This window comes from Gymnodraco acuticeps, unplaced genomic scaffold (assembly GCF_902827175.1).
Source record: "Gymnodraco acuticeps unplaced genomic scaffold, fGymAcu1.1, whole genome shotgun sequence".
NCBI lineage: Eukaryota > Metazoa > Chordata > Actinopteri > Perciformes > Bathydraconidae > Gymnodraco > Gymnodraco acuticeps.
Window position 1 is genome coordinate 895,599 of NW_022991766.1, and position 22,508 is coordinate 918,106.

Sequence of the window (22,508 nt, forward strand, 5' to 3'; positions counted from 1 at the left end):
TTAGGTACAGCAAATGGTTAGTTATGTCACACTTATAAGACATAATGGTTTAACAGTTTATTGTTTTTAATTTGTAGAACATTGTGCATTTTATTGGCATATGATTGTCCAACGCTGTCAGAACTAAGAGCAGAAACAAGAGCAGTTCACAGTGTTACCACTAGAGGGGAGTGTTGTCTGTGATCCGTGTCTGGGATCCGGAACTCTCCTTCTAAAATATCGCGAGAGTCACGTTTCCTCTTCGCTTCAGAAGGTCAGCTGATCATTTACCTCAGTGACTAGCAGCCTGTCAATTTCAAGCTAGCACGCAACGTAACGGTTCTACTCTGAATCACTGGTAAGCTGTCCACTTTATAACTGGTATATATATATATTATCAAGCAGTTGTATTCCTTCTCTACTAGCTCATATAAACTGCTTACGTTAGCCATCGTATTAAGGGCTATCGATGTAACTAGTGGAGGGTTAGCTTATATGCTAGTAACGATGGTAACACACAGCGAATATTCTAGAGCCACCTGCCGCTAACATTAGCATTAGCATTGATAAACCACCGACAATAGTCTTTATTGTATGTTTACACCAATTTGTTTGGGCTTATTCATGTTCATCAGTAACAGAAGCATCGGTTACAATAATTTACGTTTGTTTCGGTGCTTCATATAATAATGTAGTCATCACTTATCCAAACTAGAGAAGGCTAGGTGGGCTAACCTAGCTAGCGTTAAGTCTTTCATTTCAGTTTTAGCCTATATTGACATAGATAGTAGTAGTTATTTTTGAGTGCGGTTTTTCCTGTGACTGTTGGTCCCACATAGATGAATGATTTCACCGCGAGGGACATGGTGTCTTTCATTTTGCTTGGCTAAAAAAACACAGTGGGGGAGGAAGTATTCAATACCACACCAATAAAATACTGATTTTCCAGTAAAAGTCCTGCAATTAACAATAGGTCAATACCACACAGTAAAACCATGCATTGGACATAATACTTAATGTAATATAAAAGTATGTAGGGTAATTATAATCAGGAATATAGCTATTTAGAGTTAAAAAGTGAAAGGATTCCCTTTTGCATGATTGCCTATACAAATCGCAATTTAGGATGTACTTGGTAACTATAGCTGTCAGATCAATGATGTGAAGTCAATGATACCTCTGAAACAAAGAGTAGTACACAGTTTTGGAATATCTTTTTTTGTTCATTTCCTGACACAATGAATAGGCTGACTGACACACATTGTTAATAGCAGTTCTGGGAGGGGATTATAAGCAGTAAGTTACCCCTGCTGGTAGTCAGTATTGCTTCATGGTGTTACTTTTTTCCCAACAGAGCAACCCACAATCCCAAAGATGGCTGACACCAACGAACAAAGTCCTCCTCCTTCTCCTCCACAGCTAGGGCCTGTGGTAAGTTGTCTGTTTGATCTAACCCTTCAACTATTAGTCCCATTGAAAGGTCTTCTGATTCCACATACGAAGATACTACTGAGCCTACTAACCAGCCCCTAACCACTTTACAGAGTCACCCAAACTGCCAGTAACCCTTAGAGCTTTATTACATTGTTAATAATGTAAATTAAGCATTCATAGTTTTTTAATAATGGATTATTTGTGTTCATGACTTACAAATACACATGAAAATGAAAAAGGTATTAGCACTGCATCACTTTTGCACAGAAATGAATGTTGCTGAAATATTTCTAGCGCTGCAACGATTAAATCCTCAACCATTTCAGTAATCATAATTAGTTATTGTTTAGGGCTTTTCTTCAATTATAAATCGTAAGAAATTCGACAAACGTCTTTAACGTGATTTATTTTATTTTATGAAACTGCAAAGTTGCCTGTTGTCTCCTGACATGTGATCAGAAGGCAGGACAATTAGCTGCGATATTGAACTAAGTTGTTTTTGAGTCGAGCTTGTCTTTGCTGACCAATGAGGGAGCATGAGGGGAGGTCTGAGCCTTTCAGTAAAACACTTTTCAGTAAGCGTGAGGCAACAGAACACCTTCCTGTCACCTGGATATCCCAGTACTTTGCTTCAAGTACCACTGTACACCATCTACCCATGATCTTATATCGTAAGTGATGGAGCAGGTCATTCATTCACCATTAATCCTAAATGTATTTTTTCTCTCTTCCACAGCAATTTTTAATGAGTAACAAGCTAGAAACTGCAATGTGGCTTTCACGGCTCTTCACTGTCTACTGCTCCGTAATGTTTATTCTACCGATTTTAGGGTGAGTACATTCAGTGACCGAGCACATCATCAACACACTGCTTTCACCTATTCTCCTTTCTCCCAGCCTGAATTTGTGTCAGACTTTTTGTGACTGATTGTTTGTTTCAGACCCTATGCAGCAGCTAACTTCTATCAGCGAGCCTTGTTAGCGAACGCCCTCACCAGTGCCCTTCGCTTACATCAAAGGCTTCCACGCTTTCAGCTGAGCAGAGCCTTCCTGGCGCAGGCTCTTCAGGAGGACAGCTGTCATTACCTGCTCTACTCACTCATCCTGGTCAACTCCCACCCCATCACAAGTATCCTTTACCCTTCAAACATGGGGAAAAGACAGCTGGATAGTGCTGGGTGTAATGTTGAGATTCTCCATTCATCTGTTTTAACAAGGGTGCAATTAGAGTTTCTTATTAGTCCCATGATTTAGATCAGCGGTGGGGGGCGCCAGAGAGCTTCAGGGGAGGCGCAGCGTGAGACAAAAATAACGAGAATTTCCGCTAGTTAACTTCAGCTAACTTTATGCGAGCGGCAACTTGCACCGATTTTTAGTGAAGTTACCTAAAGTGAGAGAGGAGACAGCGTCTGGAAGAAAACGTCCCTTGGCTGTCTGTGGAGACGGAGTTCCCCCACCTCCGAGTGCAAGTGAATGCAGCACAAGACGCGAGCCTTGTAACCCCTCCCCCCGGCCTGGCGCGAGCGTGGAAATGTGATTGGCGGCGATTTCATTTGAACGGGACGGCGCATTCGGACCCAAGTAGACGGAAGGAATGAGGTATTTGCGGTCTACTATGACAGAGAAGAGACTGTCAAGTTTACTGTACTCAGCATCGAATCAAAACGCACTAAAGCTTTAGATCTTAGTTTGTGAGGCGTTTTGCTGAACAACATGGTAATCGCCGCATTCAGCTGTTATAGACATGCCAACTTGATGCTCTGCTCACGGACGACTCGATGAGCATAAAGAACTGTTAAGATGATGACCTTACATGTGTAAATATGAGAAAGTCAAATAAGACGGTGAGTAAAACTCCACTGCTCAGACACTTTGATTTAACTAGGCCAGTAGGTAAGGGCATTCCACTGGATAATAATACCCCTGCATTATAGCAATAATAATAATAATAATTGGGAGGGGGGGCACGCGGCTGTTATGTTCTCTGAGGGGAGGCTCACCTTCCCACACCTTGAAAACCCCTGATCTAGATCATTCTAAGATACATGTATATAAACCATGTAACTCTAATTGCACTAAATCATTGTGGGATGGTTATTCTGTCTTTTGATATGATGATCCTTAACCTTTGTGTCCAGTGAGCATATTCCCAGTCTTCCTCTTCTCAGTGCTTCACGCAACTACCTACACAAAGAAAGTCCTGGATGTGAGTGTGAAGCCGTTGGGATGTATAATGCTGAAAGACAGACATTCTTTGTTTAAGCCCCGGTTAGAAAATGACCTACCAAATGTTGTTTTTAGTTATTCATGAGACTTACAGCAGCGTTGTTGTTTGAATCTTTCTTCTTCGCAGTCTGTGGGCCCCAGCAGCCTGATGTTCATCAGAAACCTTTTGGACAAACTTACATCTAACCAGCAGAACATCCTGAAGTTTATTGCCTGCAATGAGATTTTCTTGATGCCAGCCACTGCTTTTCTGCTCTTCAGGTACGTGCTCATGGAAAAGGACAATTTCAACCAAAACATAATGCTTTTTTCTGTTTACTCGCCTGCTTTCTGGTCTGTAGTGATGTTAAATGTGACGATTAAGGCATACGTATTTCTCTCTTATATGTAGACCACCATCTAAACTTATTTTAGCGGGTGTTCCTACAGACAGTTTTCTGCTTATCAATCTTGTGTTGCCAAACATACTCGGGACAGATAAAGGCAACCAAAACAGACCAGTTGTTCATGTTGTCAAACACTTTTGGCGGTGTGTGGCGCAGTGGGTTGTGTGTAGGTGTTCAGATCAGGAGGTCACAGGTTCAAACCCCATTGCATGTCATTGTGTCCCTGGGCAAAACACTTCACCCCAAATTGCTGAGTATGTAAGTCGCTTTGGATAAAAGCGTCTAACAAGTGATATGTAATGTAATTTTTGTTTAAGTCACTATAATTGCGTTGTACCAGTGCGTGTCAGCTTCTCTAGTTGACTGTAGGGTTGCAAAGGGGCGGAACATTTCCGCTAAAACATGTTTTTAAGTAAACCAGAACAGGTTTTAATTATTTTATCGAACAATTATTAGTTTCATTGAAGAACGAAAACAGGAATGTTGAGTTAAATATTACTCATCCCCCACAACCCCACTCATTAAAAAATGAACAAAAATGCACCCCCCATTCCAAAAATCCCCACATAGTCCCATTCAACATGTGAAATGAAAAGAGCCCTTCTCCCTCCAAACAGTCCCATTACACATTCAAATCTTCCTTCAAGCGATCCTCTGCATTTTGGCTAAACCCTTTCAGTCAACGGGCTCTTCCTGGGCCTCATCAACATCACACTCTTCCTCTTCAGTGTCACTGTCCAGCCTTGTTGAGGATGGCTCTGTGTCCGGCTCAAAGAGCCTTAGGTTTGCACGCATGCCAACCAGTTTTCCACTCTCACATTTGTGAGCCTGTTGCGAACCTTTGTGTGGTCTCAATAGCCATGCAGTGAGCAGTGTGCTATGGCATGGATATTCAAGTGTACTTGAATGGCATCTGTTTGTTTTAGTCAAGATTATGCTAAAATATACTTTCCCCAACTGTATATAAGTTCCCTATGAAGAGCCAACCTTCAATTTAGAAAATTCCCAGTTTATTCCCATGGAAAGTTTCCATCTTTGAAAATTCCCGGAATGTTGCATCCCTAGTTGTTTGACACGTAACATTTTCATATTGAAATGCACAAGGCAGTCAGCACGAAGAGTCCTTTCTGGTGAAGTGGTTGTGTTGGATTGCATTAGATTATGTAGCTGTTCACTGTTATGGCCATTTTAATTTGTATTGAATGTTTTGAAAAGTGCTGAACAAATTAAGTGACTTTATTTATGTTCGGGATGCTCCGATCGCCAATTTTGGGGCCGGAATCAGTATCGTCCGATCGAGTGGGCGGGGCCTATGGGGATCTTCCATTTAAAGAGTGTTTAAACTCAGTTAATGGGGTTCATTCACTGGCGCTTCCACAAACAACAATCAACTTAATTAGTACATTCAAATGATGTACATTATTCATGTTTACATTCACTTTGGATAAATAACACGGGAGAAATGAGCGGAAGCCCTCTATTTTTTCTCTCTCTCTCTCGCTCTCTCTCTCTCTCTCTCTCTCTCGCTCTCTCTCTCTCTCTATCTCGCTCTCTCTCTCTCTCTCTCTCTCTCTCGCTCTCTCTCTCTCTCTCTCTCGCTCTCTCTCGCTCTCTCTCTCTCTCTCGCTCTCTCTCTCTCTCGCTCTCTCTCTCTCTCTCTCTCTCTCTCTCTCTCTCTGCTCTCTCTCTCTCTCTCCCCCTCTCCCCCTCCCTCCCCACATGCAGCTCACTGATCCAGTAATGAGTGACCCGACAGTGAAGAATAAACATATGTATAACTAGCTTGGCTTGTTCCAGAGGTAGATCAAATAGCTAAGTGTGTTAGGTCTAACTCTTAGTGTGTTTCGCTCCCCGGTCCGTCACAGCGGGCGGAGCTGCAGGATTTCTGCTTCACACACTTTGCATACCGCTATTTTATTGTCATTTTCGGACACCTTAAAATAATGCCAGACCGGTGAAGCCATTTTGGGGAGCTTGTTTTGCACAGAGAAAAGTGTAATGTATTTTACGTCATGCGATCGGCATTTTTAGAGAGCACCGATCGATCGGCAGAGAGTGAGTATCGGCCGATATCGATCGGAGCATCCCTAATTGATATTATTGTTTATTGAATTGCATTTTAATCTCAGTTTCCACTTTGTCTTTGAAACAGTGGCCAGGGGAGCTTGCTGCTGCCTTTTATTTACTACCGATTCCTCACCCTCCGCTACACATCCAGAAGAAACCCATACTGCCGGTAAGATGATAAATAGTATTGTATCAAAGCTCAGGTCTTTATGAAAATGAGGACATAAAACAATCTGGTCATTATTGCAGAGTCTTTTCAGTCCAGTTCTCGCAGTGTTTTGCTGCTTTTGCCGCAGCATTGGTCATTAAACATTAAAGATTTATTTGAAAGTATATTTCTTTGCAAAACAACATTCAATTAAATCAGAAGATATGGCATGTTTGGAGCGATGGAAATGCCATTTGCATCCTTTGGAACCAATAACTGACCTGGACTGATACTAACAAGATTTGTGCATCGTTAGTACGGTATAGAGGTATCAGTGTGTGTTGGCCAACATGTTAGGAGAAATACTACTATTGAAATTGCCTTTTAAGCCAATTCAGAAACTGTGTCACAAATAGATTCTTTATCTCTTAGAGCTCAGTATATATAACTTTAAATCTAGTCAGGCTATAAGTCTGGCTCTACTACATGTGTTGTGTCTGTGTGGAAAAGGCCAATGAATATTCTATATTTAACTGAACAATCAATAATTCAACATCTGTAACATTGCAATAAGCGGGTGGTTGTAGTTCTGAATCTCTCTGGAGCAACTGGAGTCTGCTCCAAAGTATTGATTTACATGCTATTTAGCTATTTAGCTTACAGAAATGCACTGTAGGCAAGGACTGATATCAATCATAAGCAAGGATATTAACGAAGGCGTTGACATTCGAGAAAAATAAAACTAATCGGGTTCTTATGGTCATTAAAAACCTGGAAAAGTCATGGAAATTCAAAATGCTAATTCCAGGCCCTGGAAAACAATGTTTTCCCCAAAGTTTTGGAAAGTCGTGGAAATGTAACTAAAGTTGCATCAAATATAATTTATATTTTATCTAATCGCCGAAATAGTAATACTATAATGATAATAAATACTGTATGGTATAGTAATGAAACGTAAAATGCCATTTAACTGACTAGGTGTTTTGCTGGTGAGAGATTTGAGTTGCTTAGCCTGTTAGTAAGCCTACTATTGGATTTGTTTTAGATAGGCACGACATGTTTCATATGCAGACCTTATTTTCCTGTTCCATGTTAAAATAAACTGTTTTCAGTGGTACGCTGAGAAAGAGTCATGTTTTGGTCATTGAAAATTAGGTAACGGTCTTTGAAAAATCATTGAAAATCATTGGTGAAAAGGTGTATGAACCCTGACTAATGTAGGAAAGGATATCAAATGTTCTTTAAAGGTGTGGCATTCAGAAATGTAAAATCTTTGAAGGACTTCCCTGATTTGAGTATCTAACCCATCCGTGTCCTCCCCAGCACCTTGTTCACGGAGCTGCGGATCCTCATGGAGCATTTCATCATGAAGCCCGCCTGCCCCGCCTTCTTCAGGAAGGCGTGCCTCAGCAGTATCGCATTCATCAGCCGCCTCGCCCCCACGGGGGTCTGATCAAGCTCCATAGAAGTTTTGTTTTCTTTATGTTTAGTTTTTCCACCATTTTAAGATGTGACTTAAACTTTGATGAGGACAGACGTTGCCATCAACAGAAGGAACTGTTTTTTGAATGTCAACTTTACACTCTTTGCTCCAACTTCTCTGTATGTTGGAGTACAGTTGAAGAGCAGCCAGTAATGCACTGAAGTCTCATGGTGATGTTCCTTTCCCCATCTTCTTAATGTGACCTCATTCAGGCGGTGGACACCCTCACTATGTTACGTTCACTGGATGCAGCTCAGTTGTCATCAGCTGTAACGTGATGTACCGGCTGTTATCTTTGTTTCCTTTTTATGTCCTTATTTATTCATGAAAATCGCTTATCATATGATGAAACATTAACATTCTGAGATTAGTAACTTAAATTAAAATAAGCTTATACGTTATTAATAATTTTTTTAATGATCATGATGTGCTTGGTTGAATGGAGTTTGTGTGCAGCTTCTACACGGTCCAATTTCTTTTTGTATGTGCAAAGCATCCAAGGCTCTGATTTGACTAAATGCCTAACTTTAAGTGTATCCTATCGATGCCATTAACTAACCGTTTTTAACAACTTGAAAGTCTATGTAGGATGTTGATTTGAGAAACAAGATATCTGCTGTATTTTATAGAATATTTTAAGGTACCAAGCATCTTGCGGTAGGATTGATAGATGAAAGGATTAGCACGATGCCTGTCATGAATGCATTCTCACTTTGTTTCTCAGTCTGATATCTCGTTTCATATTGCTTCATTTATTTGTTGCTATGTAGTTTGCATTTTTTTTTGCTTAACGCATGCTCTGATTTCTTTGTCTGCCATGTTAAATGTGTTCATTTGCCTACAGACAAACCACGTTTTTATGACAAGAATAAAATGATCTCTTAATTAAACCAATAAAATATTAAAGAACAGCAATGTGGTTTCAGGTTATACATTTGATCTGATATATTTGTACTTAATCTTGTCCTAGTTATTGACACAAATGAAAATGTAAATGGTGGTCAAAGAGTGCAGACCTTTGCCTAGGCTGTTTTAAATAAGAATGTCTATCCTAATATGGATATTTGGTAGTTTAACAATGAGTTCTTTAAAAAAAGTGAATGATAAATGTTACTACTGACCCTTTTATGTATACATGTGAATGAGAAGGACAAACATGTGGAAACACCTCAATATAATATAGTGCAGGTAAATACCACATGTGACTATGACCATAGTTATAATTATAATAATAAAGGTTGATTTTAATAAATGCATAATTGAATGAACGCATTTTTCAATGACATCAACAAGTGATCTGCAGCCTACAGAGTTTCTTTGCGTGTCCACCAATCAGAACACACCTTAAATGTCTTCTCAATCTCATCCAATGGTATCACATTTTATCCACCAATCAGGACACAGCATGGATCTCTGTTCCATCCCATCCAATGGTATCACAGGTTCTTACAACTGCAGCGTTGCTATTGACAACGGGCGCTTCGTTTATCTGGTCCTGAACGTTTCTGCCTAACTTGAGCTAATATACGCATTAAAATAGGTTTAAATGCGTTTTAACAGCATTTAAAGACCACAGCCGGCCTCAAATAGGTTGCTGTGGCTCGTTAGATTTAATGAAAGATTAAATCAGTTTAGCACAATAGAGAGTTTATGTGTTAATACATCGTGTTAGCCAATTAGCTTGCTAGCTAACATTAGCACGTCGAGCTAATCTCTTTGGATAATCTCACTTCACCAAAACCCACCACCCGTAATTCCGATGGAAATGTTACCGAGCCGTTTTAAATAGCTTTAAGGGGTTCCTGTGGTACTGGAAAACCTACCTGGAAGAATTGCAACACTTTTTTTCGCCACTAAAATAACACAGTGGAGAAAGAAGATGGAGATCCACCTTAATCGAGTGGATTATATTCAGGTAACACAAAGTATAGACAGTGGATTGGTTTTGTTCAGAGATGGAAGAAGTACTCACATTGTGTACTTCAGTAAAGTACAACTACCAGAGTCTAGGAATACCAGAGGTCCTGCAGTCAAAATGTTACTCAAGTAAAAGTAAAAACGTATTGGCATCAAAATACTTAAAGTACCAAAAGAAAAAGTACTCATTATGCAGATTGATCCATTACAGAATTATATTTATTATGTTTTCATTATAATTATTGAAGAACTAATGTGTTTATCACATGTTGTAAAGGTGCAGCTAATTTTAATTGCAGGGTATTTTGTGGACTTAATCCAGGTGTGACTTTATTCAAGTATTGAATATATATAATTAATTAAATGTGCTACAAAAATGTAGTGAAGTTAAAGTATAATATTGACCTCTGAACTGTTGTGGGGTAGAAGTACAAAGAATTTAAAAAAAATACTAAGGTAAAGTGCAAGTCCCTCAAAATGATACTTAAACACAGTACTTAAGTAAATGTACTTAGTTACTAAATTGGTTGGTTATTCATCTGTTACAATGTTAGTAGATGTACTGTCTATTCAGGGTTTCTGCCTCAAGTAAACTACTTTTGTTGATTGCTATTTCCTCACAGGTTGGTGTGACATCCCAGAAAACGATGAGGCTGCTTCCAGCGGTGGGAAAAAAGGCAACCCAAAAGGTAATAATATATCAAAACAATGCATATGCAACATTATACCAAGAGAAACAACTTGTAGCTGTGTATTGTGTTTGGATTAAACAGTTTAATTTAGTATATTTGAAAGAAGGAAGGGTCCAGATTTATACGTAAACATGATATAAATAGTCCCTGGCTAAGGTATTACAATAAGCTTCCTACAATACATTAGAGAGAGCATGAAGGTCAAAGGTTATAAAAGGACTCAGTTATCAGAAGCAGAAGTGATATTTAAATCATTTAAACTACAGCCTGATGCTTCGTTGTTGTCCCTTGTTTCAGGTTGCTGTTGCTGATCATGATGGTGTCCTAACCTGTTTTGGGATGAAGAAGGGAGAAGCAGTGGTGAGCGTCCATTGTACGATTTGTCTTTTAGTCAGTTGGATTTTAACGTGTTGCATTTCAGTCTCTAATGGAAAGGAATCTGACTCTGTTTCAGCCTGTGTTCAAAACACTGCCAGGGCAGAAAATAACCAGGTTGGATCTTGGAGGAGCTGCGGGAACTCCACAGGAGAAGATCTTTGTTTGTTCTGGTTCTCAGGTCCGAGGATTCACCAAGAAAGGCAAACAGTTCCTCACCTTTGAAGCCAACCTCACTGAGAGCGTTAACGCCATGTAGGAGCCACTTCTTTTACTCTTTTTTTAATTAACTTGCACTGCTGGCTTGACAAATTCAGAACTGTGTGATTTACAGCATTTTCAAGCAGTGATGGTTATCTCTTCTTCAGGCATGTCTCCGGCGCTGATCTTTTTGTGTGTGCGAGTTACATCTACAACCACTACTGTGACTGCAAGGACCAACACTACTACCTCTCTGGAGACAAAATCAATGACATCACATGTCTATCCTCAGAAAACCTGACTCGCTTTGTCCCGATCCTGGCCTGCCAAGATCGGGTTCTCAGAGTCTTGCAGGTAAAATAAGATTAGATTCAATCAATGTTTATTTATATAGCCCAATATCACACATGTTACATTTGTCTCAGTGGACTTCACAGTTTGTACAGAATATCAGTATGACAATACAACACCCTCTGTCCTTAGACCCTCTGTCCTTAGACCCTCTGTCCTTAGACCCTCACATCGTACAAGGAAACACTTCCAGAGAAAACCCCACAGTTTAAAGGGAACATGGGAGAAACCTCAGGGAGAGCAACAGAGGAGGGATCCCTCTCCCAGGACGGACAGACGTGCAATAGATGCCGTGTGTAAATCAAAGAGATAATACATTTTACTTCATAGGTAGTCCAAATGTTTGGAAATGCATGTGTCTGTAATAAGAAGATGAATCCACGAGGATGTCAACGATCCTGTGGGAGCCATCAGGGAAGCATGATGAGAGTCAGGCAGGACCACAGAGACAGGTTCAGCCATGACTCAAAGTCCAGGACTCAGATCCAGTGCTCAGGATAGAGGGTCCAGGACGCAGGACCACAGCAACAGGATCAGCCACTACTCAGGATCCCGGCGTAGATAGACACCAAAAATATATTTGGGGGAAGCTGGGTTATTGGGAACATGAGAGTACACAGATACAGACAGACAGAAGGAAGAAGCAAGGTGTCCCCCGACAGTCTAAGCCTATAGCAGCGAAACTAACGTGTCTACGTGCATGCACTCCCTTAGGTTGAGGGAAAGGGGTAGCAAGTAAGAAGTAATTGATTGACTGTTTTGATTTTATTACCGTTAGTTGTTTCACCTCAAACTAACAGACTCAATTTATTTGTATTTGTTTCCTGTAGGGGTCAGAGCTTGCCTATGACATTGAAGTCCCTGGCCCTCCATCTCTCTTGGAACTGTACAATAAAGACGGAGGCATGTGGACCTCTCTGTGTGCTAGAGCAATTAAATACAAAGAATAGGATCAGGAATGATCTAACATTACTTTAATGATTTCTCTACAGGGGAGGAAATCCTCTATGGAACTACAGATGGTAAAATAGGATTGGTGCACATTGGTGAGAGCTCAGCGTCGACCAAATGGGAGATAGACAACGACAAAAAGAAAGGAGGTGGGTAGTTCACAGGATCACACCCTTCAACAAATCACTAATATGTTAGATTGCCCCAACTTCGTAGTTCTACACTCTTTTGTCTCCATCAGGAATTCTTTGCATCGACACTTACGACATTGTGGACGACGGAGTGAATGACCTTCTGGTGGGCAGGGATGATGGCACAGTGGAGGTCTATGGGTTCGACAGCGCCAGTGAGCCCACGTTACGCTTCGAGCATGTGAGTTCATCTTTTATCAGTTTATAAAATTACAAATCCTGTATCAGTGGATTTGTTTCCATGTACCCGGGTTTACTCATGTCAATGTTCCTTCTTACAACTACAAGGAAACAATAGTATTATGTTTTGTTGCCCCTGCATTGATACCTTGCTTGCCTTTTCTTAGATGCCCCTACAATTGTAATTTTTGTATTGCATGATTTATTCTGATCATTGATGGCCAAAGTGTCCTGTCTTTCTCGCCTTCAGGTGTTGTCAGAGAGCATCACCTCCATCCAGGGGGGTTGCGTAGGGAAAGAGTCTTATGATGAGATCCTGACGACCACTTACACAGGTAAGATTTGAAGAAGAAATAGATTATAAACAGCACCTAGTAAAAGGCTTCTCTAATGCGGCGTTCACACCGGACGCGATGCGAATATTCGCTTCGCTCTAATCGCATCGCTCTAAAAGGCTCGAGTTTCACCGCGGCTGTCAGCTGTGTTTACTCGCATCATTCAAACAAGACGCGCTGGCTCAGGGGCTACAACTACAACAAGATGAACATATTGTACCGTGATTTAATTGTAATACACGTTTCAAAATGATGCCGAAGTAACTACATACTGATACCGGTTAGTAAAAATCATGAATTAATGCTTTGACAAGTCTGCAGACAGACGGCAGGCGAAAAACCCTTTTAAAATGCGTGTTTTCTGAATGGAGATTGGCTAAGCTAACGTTATATATGCTCCGACCGTCCACACTCACAACAACGGCCTATACAGACATAAATAAACCAGCGACTGTATTCTCCATGACACAGGCAGTCTGTGGTTTGTACTTGTTTAACTTTTGTCTAGTTTCTGAACAGATATGAGGAGCTGTGAGCTCTGAGGGCTAACGGCTGATGTTTTGGATTTGTCAGTGACTGTAGGCTGAGATCCTCACCGCTGATTGGCTACCGCGAGATCGCGTCACAGGAATTTGACGCTCGAGTTGAAAAAATTGAACTTGAGCGTTTGTCGCGGCCCCTTCCAATCGCATCAACCGCTTCATGGGAATATGCGTTTTTGTCCTGCTTATGCTAATGGTAAAACTGTCTGACATGTAGTGGGCGCTCTTAAAACCCAACCGTTATTGTAAAGTAGTTAAAGGAGATCTGACATGCAGCATATTCCACTTTCTTTCAGGTTGGGTGACTGGTTTAACAACTGAGCCGCAAAAGGCTGAGGCCGGCCCCGGAGACGAGATTAAAATGAGCAAGGAGGTCCAGTCCAAAGTAGAAGCACTCAGGTACCAAGTGCTTTATTTACTAATGTCACTGTCTGTTCTTGTGTCTTTTTTAACGGATGTTTTGAGGTGTGGTTGTATGCTGTGGAGGGGCAGCAACAAAATGTATGTTTACCTTAACGTAAAACAGACGGGTAGATGACGCGGTTAACAAGGCTCTCTTCAAGGCCTCTGGACTTAACAGTAATTTCACCTTTCAGCACAACATTAGAGTGGCTACGAAATTAGCTGTCTGAAGGAAACTACAGTGACCAAATATTTTGAATATAGTGTACACTTAAACCAGTATTTATTCTTTTAGGTGGCTAGAATAAGTTTGCGTTCCACAGCAGTTCATTGCTATACCTCCGCGTCGGTACTCCACTTTAAGTGTTTGACTATATATAATAGTTTGAGTAAGACTGCTCATATTGTTCTGTTGCAGGTCTGAGCTGGAGCAGCTGCAGGTGAAAGTCCTGCAGGGCCGGGAGCAGTACCAGCAGACGTCTCAGTCCAGCACCGCCGTCTCTGCTGTGCCCGTCTTCAGCATCAACGACAAGTTCACCCTCTGCCAAGACGACGCCAGCTACACTCTCATGCTGGAGGTGCAGACCGCCATCGACAACCTGCTGCTCCAGGTCTGCTCATTAAAAAAATCCCTGAGGGTTGCAACCTCTGGTGCCTACTGCCTAGAGACTGTCCTCGATATAAATCCTGCTCTCGATCCCCTGTTGCACACATAAACATACCAAATGTAACTTAACCATGAATATTCTGTGCAGAGCGACGTCCCTATAGACCTGCTGGATGTGGACAAGAACTCGGCAGTTGTCAGTTTCAGTGAATGTGACTCAGAGGTGAGATGGTATGTCTTTGTACACAGACATACTGTAAAAGAAATGCTGCTCCCAGAAATCTGACTTGTTCTATTCTGTCTCCAGCAGCCTAATGGGAACTTTCTCCTGGCCACGTACAGATGTCAAGCTAACACTACCAGGCTAGAGCTCAAGGTAAGACCTGCATTAAAGCTCTGCAGATTGTTAAGCCTACAGTACGTCTACTCTATACAATACCAAAAGCCGCTTTCACACCAAGTACTTTGCCGTACTTAGTTCCCAGCACTTAGTACCCCCATGGAACTAAAGAGCAGATCGCGTTCACACCGGAATAAGTCCCTGGGGGAGGATTACGCAAATGAAGCCGCTGACGTCACTTCTTCTTCTTCTGCTTTGGGTTTACTGGCAGGCCGCAAACAACTTGACGGCGTATACTGCCACCCCAAGTCCCCGGCCGGAAGTCCCCGGGGTTGGGGACTGGCTTCAGTAGAAGCTGCTGGGAGTCCCAGCAGCCTTCCGAGTAAATCGCCAGAACGCCGACACCTCCTCATCACTCCACCGCTCCCATGTCTTTTTTTGTGTTGCCATAAGTTATTCTCTCTCCATTGGTGCGCGGGGCTAATGCTAATAATGCTAATGCCAGCAAATAAAATGGCGGCTTCACAAAACTTTTCAGAGTTTTACGGGGCGTGGTTTGCAATTTCGCCCAGCCAATCAGAAATTGGAACCTTTTTCTCCCATGAAAGTACCTGCTCTCTAGCAGGGACTAAAAAGGGGGTAAAAGTTCTCATGAACTAAGTTCTATTTTTGGTGTGAACGCAAAATCCCAGGAACTATCGGAACTAAACGGGAAAAGTACTCCGGTGTGAAAGCGCCTATAGTGAGCCTTTCTTTCTGTAATTATGAGTCACGTTAAGTACTCATTTCATTAATCAATTTGACCCAGAACTGTTTGAGGATGCAGCACAGAAAAATAACGTTTAATCTACAATGACTGTTCTAGGTGAGGTCCATTGAGGGGCAGTATGGCACCCTGCAGGCGTACATAACCCCGAGGCTGCAACCAAAGACATGCCAGGTCCGCCAGTACCAGATCAAGCCTCTGTCCCTGCACCAGCGCACACACAGCATAGACCAAGAAAGGTAAAACAAAAATCCGAACTTGATCAAACCTTAGATTTTTATCTGGATTTTAATTGAAGCCATGAAATCCTATCCAAATCCTATTTGTTGTGTCCGTCTTACAGGCCGATGAACAGGCTCAGTCTGGTGGGACAGTTCAGTTTTGCTGAGATCCACTCCTGGGTGGTCTTCTGTTTGCCAGAGGTGCCTGAGAAAACACCGGCAGGAGAGAGCATCGCTTTCTATTTCCACAACACTTTCCTTGGGACACAGCTTGAAGCAACTTATTGGTAAATACAAGTACACAGTAGAAAGGCTCTCCCAGGATTGCAATTGAAGACATTATGAGATCACTGACAAGGGGGTTGTACCATTTCTTGTCTAATCTCCCTAGAAATGTTTTGTTTATGTTTGTATTTCAATCAGGAGAGACTTAGTTGGTAGTTGATAACACCTTTATTGCAGTATGCACAATAGCGTTTTGGAGATTAGACCCCATCATTCTGTGATGAATTAAGGGGGAGGAGAAGCCGACTAGAAAGAGAAACCCCCCGGGGTCTAGAAAATCTTAAATCCGGAGTGATGAGGGTTCTTCTGGGCTAGCCTGCCTTGGAGCTGATGAGACAGGAGGTGAAGGAAGGTTGCATCGATTCTCCTAAACGATGCTGGCAGATTTAAACGTTTGCCGGGTGTGCTGTGATTGGCTGTGGGGATAAGACGCAACCGATTGGTTTAGCTGGGGTAAGTTGCGCCTTTGCTTATTGAGAAAAAGGGCGAGTGAGTGAGAAAGAAATGTGAATGAGAGCGTGGGAACCAGTCTTCCTGAAAGAACTTACACTGAGCTTAATTGAAACTGTTCCTACTAAATTGTTTAGGTTTTGTTTCTGATTGTACTTGGAATTCAATATTTGAATTGTATTCTTACTCCTAGCAAAGGGGAGGGTCACTTCAAGTCAGACAACATCTCTACCATCTCCATACTGAGTGATGTTCTCTCCAAAGAAGCCACCAAGAGGAAAATCAATCTGAACGTTTCATACGGTATGTGTAATTGTTCATAAAGTTCCAGGGAAATATCTATGCCAAAATAAATCCTGTAAAACAAAATGTTTGTTTGTCAATCTTTCAGATATCAATGATGACTCTGTGAGCCACACCCTGAAGATGATACATCCAAAGCTGGAGTACCAGTTGATGTTGGCTAGAAAAGTTCAGCTTATCGATGCACTAAAAGTATGTATTGGTTCAAAGTGACATCTTTCAGGAAAAATCCATAAGCTGATGTCTGTTTCAATATGTTCTCATGTATGCCCACAAGCCCATCTTTGGTTAAAAGTACTCCATTCTCTGTGGGCTGTACAACAACAATTACTAACCTCCACTTCACTTTCTCTCTGATGTCTGTGATTGGCAGGAGCTTCAGGTCCATGAGGGAACCGCTGACTTCCTCATCCCAGAGTACCGTAACATCCTGGATGAGTCCAATAATCTCCTTGTGGAGTACAAGAAGCAGCCAGCACATCTTGAGAGGCTTTACGGTGCAGCTTATTCATTACATTTCCCTCACACTAAATTCAAAAAATGTATATTTGCAGATTACTCTAGCTAACAAATATTGGGTATTCCCAGAATCAATTAATTTGTTTAGAAATAATAACTTCTCAGATTGTTTATTTATTTAATATTGTTTACATTACTTATTTCTTTTCATCGTTATGCGGTTGAATTATTATTTCAGCCCTGGAAATGGCCTTGTAATATTTATATTGGTGTATATGAGTGCATTTGTGTACTTATACACCTGCACATATGGTGCTTATGTATATTCTGTGTATGTGTGAACATATGAATGTAAAAAAAATCACTTGAAAATAAGTGTTCACAATATTTATATGCATATATTATTATTATTTATTTGCCAAGTACATGTGTACATATATATAGTATTTTCCTTTTCAAAAAAGTTAGTCAACTGCTATTGACACGTGCAGAAAATGACCCTATATTTAGTTTTTATATATATATATGCATTTATTTGTCTTTATTTCTTTGTACTCCTTCATTTCTATACGTTTTTGACGCAATAATGCCAATGTGATATGAAGATGATTCACGAGAGGGCTACTTCCCATAAGCTATGCTTCAGCCCTCCCGCTTCTACTCATTTTGTTTATCTTTGTGTGTATGAACTATATATTTTTATTTTTTGGATGAATTAGTAGAATAAATAAAAAACACTCTTATTATGAAATATAAATAGTATTATAAACTAATATTTCTTTTTTCTTTCCCGTAGGAATGATCACAGACCTCTTCATCGACAAATTCAAGTTTAAAGGCCAGAATGTGAAAACCAAGGTGTCCTCATTGCTGGAGATACTTGATAATTATGACTTAAATTCACTTTTAGACTTTTTCAATGAAGCATGATAACATGTAGATCAAAGGGCGAATATGTATTTACCTGTTTGTCTTTCAGTGTCTTCCTTTGTGCTATTTTTGTATTGTATATACAAAAGTTAGGTTTTATGATAGTTACTATCAGTGTCAATGTCCTGTTGTTATACCGTCATTTAGATTGACCTACATGTGTTGTACAGTAAATAAATATTTATAATTTATTTTGGTAGCATCTAAAACAATTGTGTTGTTTAATAAACAAAGCTTTGGATCAAGTTTCAGTCACCAAATATAAGCATCATTCAAACAAGACGCGCTGGCTCAGGGGCTACAACTACAACAAAATGAACATATTTGACCGTGATTTAATTGTAATACACGTTTCAAAATGATGCCGAAGCAACAACATACTGATACCGGTTAGTAAAAACCTTGAATTAATGCTTTGACAAGTCTGCAGACAGACGGCAGGCGAAAAACCTTTTAAGCTAACGCAGTATATGCTCCGACCGTCCACGCTCACAACAACGGCCTACAGACATAAATAAACCTGCGACTGTATTCTCCATGACTCAGACAGTCTGTGGTTTGTACTTGTTTAACTTTTGTCTAGTTTCTGAACAGATATGAGGAGCTGTGAGCTCTGAGGGCTAACAGCTAACGGCTGATGTTTTGGTTTTGTCAGTGACGGTAGGCTGAGATCCTCACCGCTGATTGGCTACCGCGAGATCGCGTCACAGGTATTTGACTCGAGTTGAAAAAATTGAGTTAAAAACACACACATTTGTAAAGCACTATGAGTTCCCCTTTTTTGGAAACATTGAATAATTCAAGGAGCTATTGGAAAGTACAGAGAACAATTACAACTTAATAAGAATAAAAAACGTGTGTGATACCATGAGACATATGTTACAAATGTGCAGTAATTTTCCACACAACACTCTAAAGTCTCATTCCTATAATGTATTCATTAGGGCCGGGACTTTAACGCGTTAATTAAGATTAATTAATTACACAAAAATTAACGCGTTAAAAAAATTAACGCATTTTAATCGCACTTATTTTTTGCACCGCGGAACGTTTCTCACTGGATGAGTTTCAGGCGTACCGATTATACTGGAGCACCAACTAACGTTCATGACTTCAGACAACAACAAACCACAGTGAACAACAGTGGGAAATGTTGTTTTAAAAAACGGACGGATGGAAGCGTCGATAAGAGCACGGTTGTGTGCAAATTATGCAAAAAGGAATTCGCATATCACCGCAGCACATCAAGCCTCAAGTATCACCTCAATGCAAAACATATAGCAGCTAGGGTGGACGTTAGCCTCTTTTATCGCGTTCACACCAAAAAGAGCCGGTACTAAAATTAGTTCATGAGAACCTTTTTACCCCCACGAAAGTCCCTGCTAGAGAGCAGAGAGCTGCTAGAGAGCAGGGACTTTCGTACGGCTCTCTTGTGAGAAAAGAGCTATATTTCTGATTGGCTGGGCGGATTGCAAACCACGCCCCGTAAAACTCCCAAAAGTTTTGTGAAGCCGCCATTTTATTATCCTCGCATTAGCATTAGCCCAGCGCAGAAACGCAGAGAGACTAACTTATGGCAACACAAAATAAAACATGGGAGCGGTGGAGATGAGGAGGTGTCGGCGTTCTGGCGATTTACTCGGAAGGCTTCAGTAGAAGCTGCTGGGAGTCCCAGCAGCTTCTACTGAAGCCAGTCCCCAACTCCGGGGACTTCCGGCCGGGGACTTTGGGCGGCAGTATACGCCGTGAAGTGGTTTGCGGCCTGCCAGTAAACCCAAAGCAGAAGAAGAAGTGACGTCAGCGGCTTCATTTGCCTAATCCACCCCCAGGGACTTATTCCGGTGTGAACGTGATCTGGTTCATATGTCTGATTGGCTGGAAGGATTGCAAACCACGCCCCGTAAAACTCCACAAAAGTTTTGTGAAGCCGCCATTTTATTATCCTCGCATTAGCCCAGCGCAGAAACGCAGAGAGACTAACTTATGGCAACACAAAATAAAACATGGGAGCGGTGGAGATGAGGAGGAGGTGTCGGCGTTCTGGCGATTTACTCGGAAGGCCCCAACTCCGGGGACCCTGGGTGGCAGTATACGCCGTGAAGTTGTTTGCGGCCTGCCAGTAAACCCAAAGAAGTGACGTCAGCGGCTTCATTTGCCTAATCCTCCCCCAGGGACTTATTCCGGTGTGAACGCGATCTGTACTTAGTTCATGAGAACTAAAGAGTTCTCATGAACTAAGTTCTCATGAACCTTTGTGGGAAAAGTACTGCGGTGTGAATGCGCCTAATGGTATACTAAAATCCATGTGAAAAAAATTGCTTCTCACTGTTCTTAGGTCAAATATTTATATGTGATTAAAAATGCGATTAATTTCGATTAATTAATTACAAAGCCTCTAATTAATTAGATTAATTTTTTTAATCGAGTCCCGGCCCTAGTATTCATATATTTACATCCATAGCCTTTATGCCTATCTATTTTACAAGGTGCCACATGACTCTAAATGCTTGTCATGCTTCTCTTACCATAATAAAGTACAGAAACTAAAATCTATCACCACTGATAAACGATCACAGCCACATTAACCTAAATAACTTTAATGTGTGTGCTGCAAATAATGTTTTTATTGTAGTGCCGAGAGATAGGGAGTCGGAGGCGGTGCAATGGAGGTGCAAAAGGGTAATTTATTAGAGTGTAGAAAAGGACATGTTGTCCGGTTGCAGTCCGGGAAGAAGAGAGTGAAGTCAGGAGGGCACACAACATATATAGTAAACAACACATATATGTCCGTGTGGAAACAATAGCCCCAACTGTAGTTCCATGTATGAATTATGTCCCAGTGTATTAATAGGTGGTCACCACACAAGCCCCCCCAGAATTCAAACGTCCGTGGAGGAAGCACCACAGGGGCCGAGGAGGGTGGGGCCGCAGGTGAGGACCGGGCCATGGAACGGCCGTCTGAAGGAGGCCGCAGTAGGTGTCTTGGCGAATGAAGTCATCACCCGCCAGTCGGTGAAAGCCGGGTCGCTGAGTCGCGACGGGCGTCAACAACCCGGTGGTCCCCAGCAGGAAGGAGCGCTGCCCGGCCGCAGGCGAGGGCACAGCGGCGGCGGGCATGAAGTCCTCGGGAGGAAGGAGCGCAACCCGGCCGCAGGCAGACGTGCAACGGCGGCGGGCACGAAGTCCTCGGCAGGCGTCGAGGCATCCCCGGGAAGCAGGAGAGCAACCCGGCCGCAGGCAGACGTGACACGGCGGCGGGCATGAAGTCCTCAGCAGATGTCGAGGCATCCCCGGAAGCAGGAGAGGCCAGACAGGGTCCCGGAGCGCGCCACCCATGGGCCGATGGAGCATGGGCGACGTCCGGAAGAGAGGGGGTCCAGGAGTGCGCCACCCAGGCGCCGATGAACGTGAGTGGCGTCTGGATATCCCCGGAAGGCAGGAGAGGCCAGACAGGCTCCGGAGCGCGCCACCCACGGGCCGATGGCAGCATGGGCGACGTCCAAAACCGTCGAGGCGAGACGGAGTCCAGGAGTGCACCACCCAGGCGTCGATGAAAACGTGAGTGGCGTCTGGAACCGCCGTGGAGGTGGTGAAAAATGTGAGTGTCCACCTGAGGTCAACCGGCTAGTCGAACCTCCTCTCCGGCACCAGAAAAAAAGCAAAAACTCAAAAGGGTCGATAGCCGTTAGCTGTTGCCGTTAGCTGGCAGCCACCGGTAGCTGCTAGCCGTAGTTAGCCAACGTGGTTAGCTGCTAGTTGTCGTTAGCTAGCGCAGCTGGGACGTGCAGCCGCACGCCCCGAAGAAACAACCCCACGAGGTAGCAATCAGGTTGCTGGTCGACCCAGCAGGTCGTGCATGGTCTCCCTGTAGCCGGAAAGCCGATGCGGGAATGGCGAGCAACGTCCCCAGCCATTCCGCGGGGCGCGCACCGAGCCTCAGTCCGCGTGCCTGTAGCAGCTACGGTCGACTCCAAAAAAATCCCCGGCATTTCGAGAAAGAAACCTGGGTTTCCTTTGCCGTGTTCGGGTCCGTCTCGGAAACTTCCCAAGACGCTGTCGGGGTCACCAATGTAGTGCCGAGAGATAGGGAGTCGGAGGCGGTGCAATGGAGGTGCAAAAGGGTAATTTATTAGAGTGTAGAAAAGGACATGTTGTACGGTTGCAGTCCGGGAAGAAGAGAGTGAAGTCAGGAGGGCACACAACATATATAGTAAACAACACATATATGTCCGTGTGGAAACAATAGCCCCAACTGTAGTTCCATGTATGAATTATGTCCCAGTGTAT

At 42.4% G+C, this 22,508-nt stretch overlaps 2 protein-coding genes across 2 annotated transcripts; both read left to right on the forward strand.

Moving 5' to 3' along the window:
- The first annotated feature begins 232 nt into the window (after positions 1-232).
- tmem33 (transmembrane protein 33) lies at positions 233-8,653 on the forward strand. The gene is made up of 8 exons (XM_034199442.1): positions 233-337; positions 1,334-1,410; positions 2,150-2,244; positions 2,355-2,542; positions 3,552-3,619; positions 3,767-3,900; positions 6,178-6,261; positions 7,564-8,653. The coding sequence occupies exons 2-8, from the start codon at positions 1,354-1,356 to the stop codon at positions 7,691-7,693; spliced, it is 756 nt and encodes a 251-aa protein (XP_034055333.1). The 5' UTR covers positions 233-337; positions 1,334-1,353; the 3' UTR covers positions 7,694-8,653.
- A 536-nt stretch (positions 8,654-9,189) lies between these two features.
- Positions 9,190-18,467, forward strand: bbs7 (Bardet-Biedl syndrome 7). Its single transcript, XM_034199425.1, has 19 exons — positions 9,190-9,638; positions 10,264-10,329; positions 10,630-10,692; positions 10,787-10,962; positions 11,076-11,262; positions 12,090-12,162; positions 12,252-12,359; positions 12,452-12,582; positions 12,832-12,916; positions 13,755-13,857; positions 14,279-14,471; positions 14,616-14,690; positions 14,775-14,843; positions 15,673-15,812; positions 15,917-16,081; positions 16,723-16,832; positions 16,921-17,024; positions 17,206-17,329; positions 18,088-18,467. The coding sequence occupies exons 1-19, from the start codon at positions 9,603-9,605 to the stop codon at positions 18,219-18,221; spliced, it is 2,142 nt and encodes a 713-aa protein (XP_034055316.1). The 5' UTR covers positions 9,190-9,602; the 3' UTR covers positions 18,222-18,467.
- The last annotated feature ends 4,041 nt before the right edge of the window (positions 18,468-22,508 follow it).

Bases quoted from the DNA above. Each gene is read 5' to 3' on its own strand.
- tmem33 (XM_034199442.1), top strand. From the start codon at position 1,354: ATGGCTGACACCAACGAACAAAGTCCTCCTCCTTCTCCTCCACAGCTA. The intron at 2,543-3,551 runs GTATCCTTTACC...CTTTGTGTCCAG, and splicing joins CAACTCCCACCCCATCACAA to TGAGCATATTCCCAGTCTTC. The intron at 3,901-6,177 runs GTACGTGCTCAT...TCTTTGAAACAG, and splicing joins ACTGCTTTTCTGCTCTTCAG to TGGCCAGGGGAGCTTGCTGC.
- bbs7 (XM_034199425.1), top strand. From the start codon at position 9,603: ATGGAGATCCACCTTAATCGAGTGGATTATATTCAG. The intron at 10,330-10,629 runs GTAATAATATAT...CCCTTGTTTCAG, and splicing joins GAAAAAAGGCAACCCAAAAG to GTTGCTGTTGCTGATCATGA. The intron at 10,963-11,075 runs GTAGGAGCCACT...TCTCTTCTTCAG, and splicing joins ACTGAGAGCGTTAACGCCAT to GCATGTCTCCGGCGCTGATC.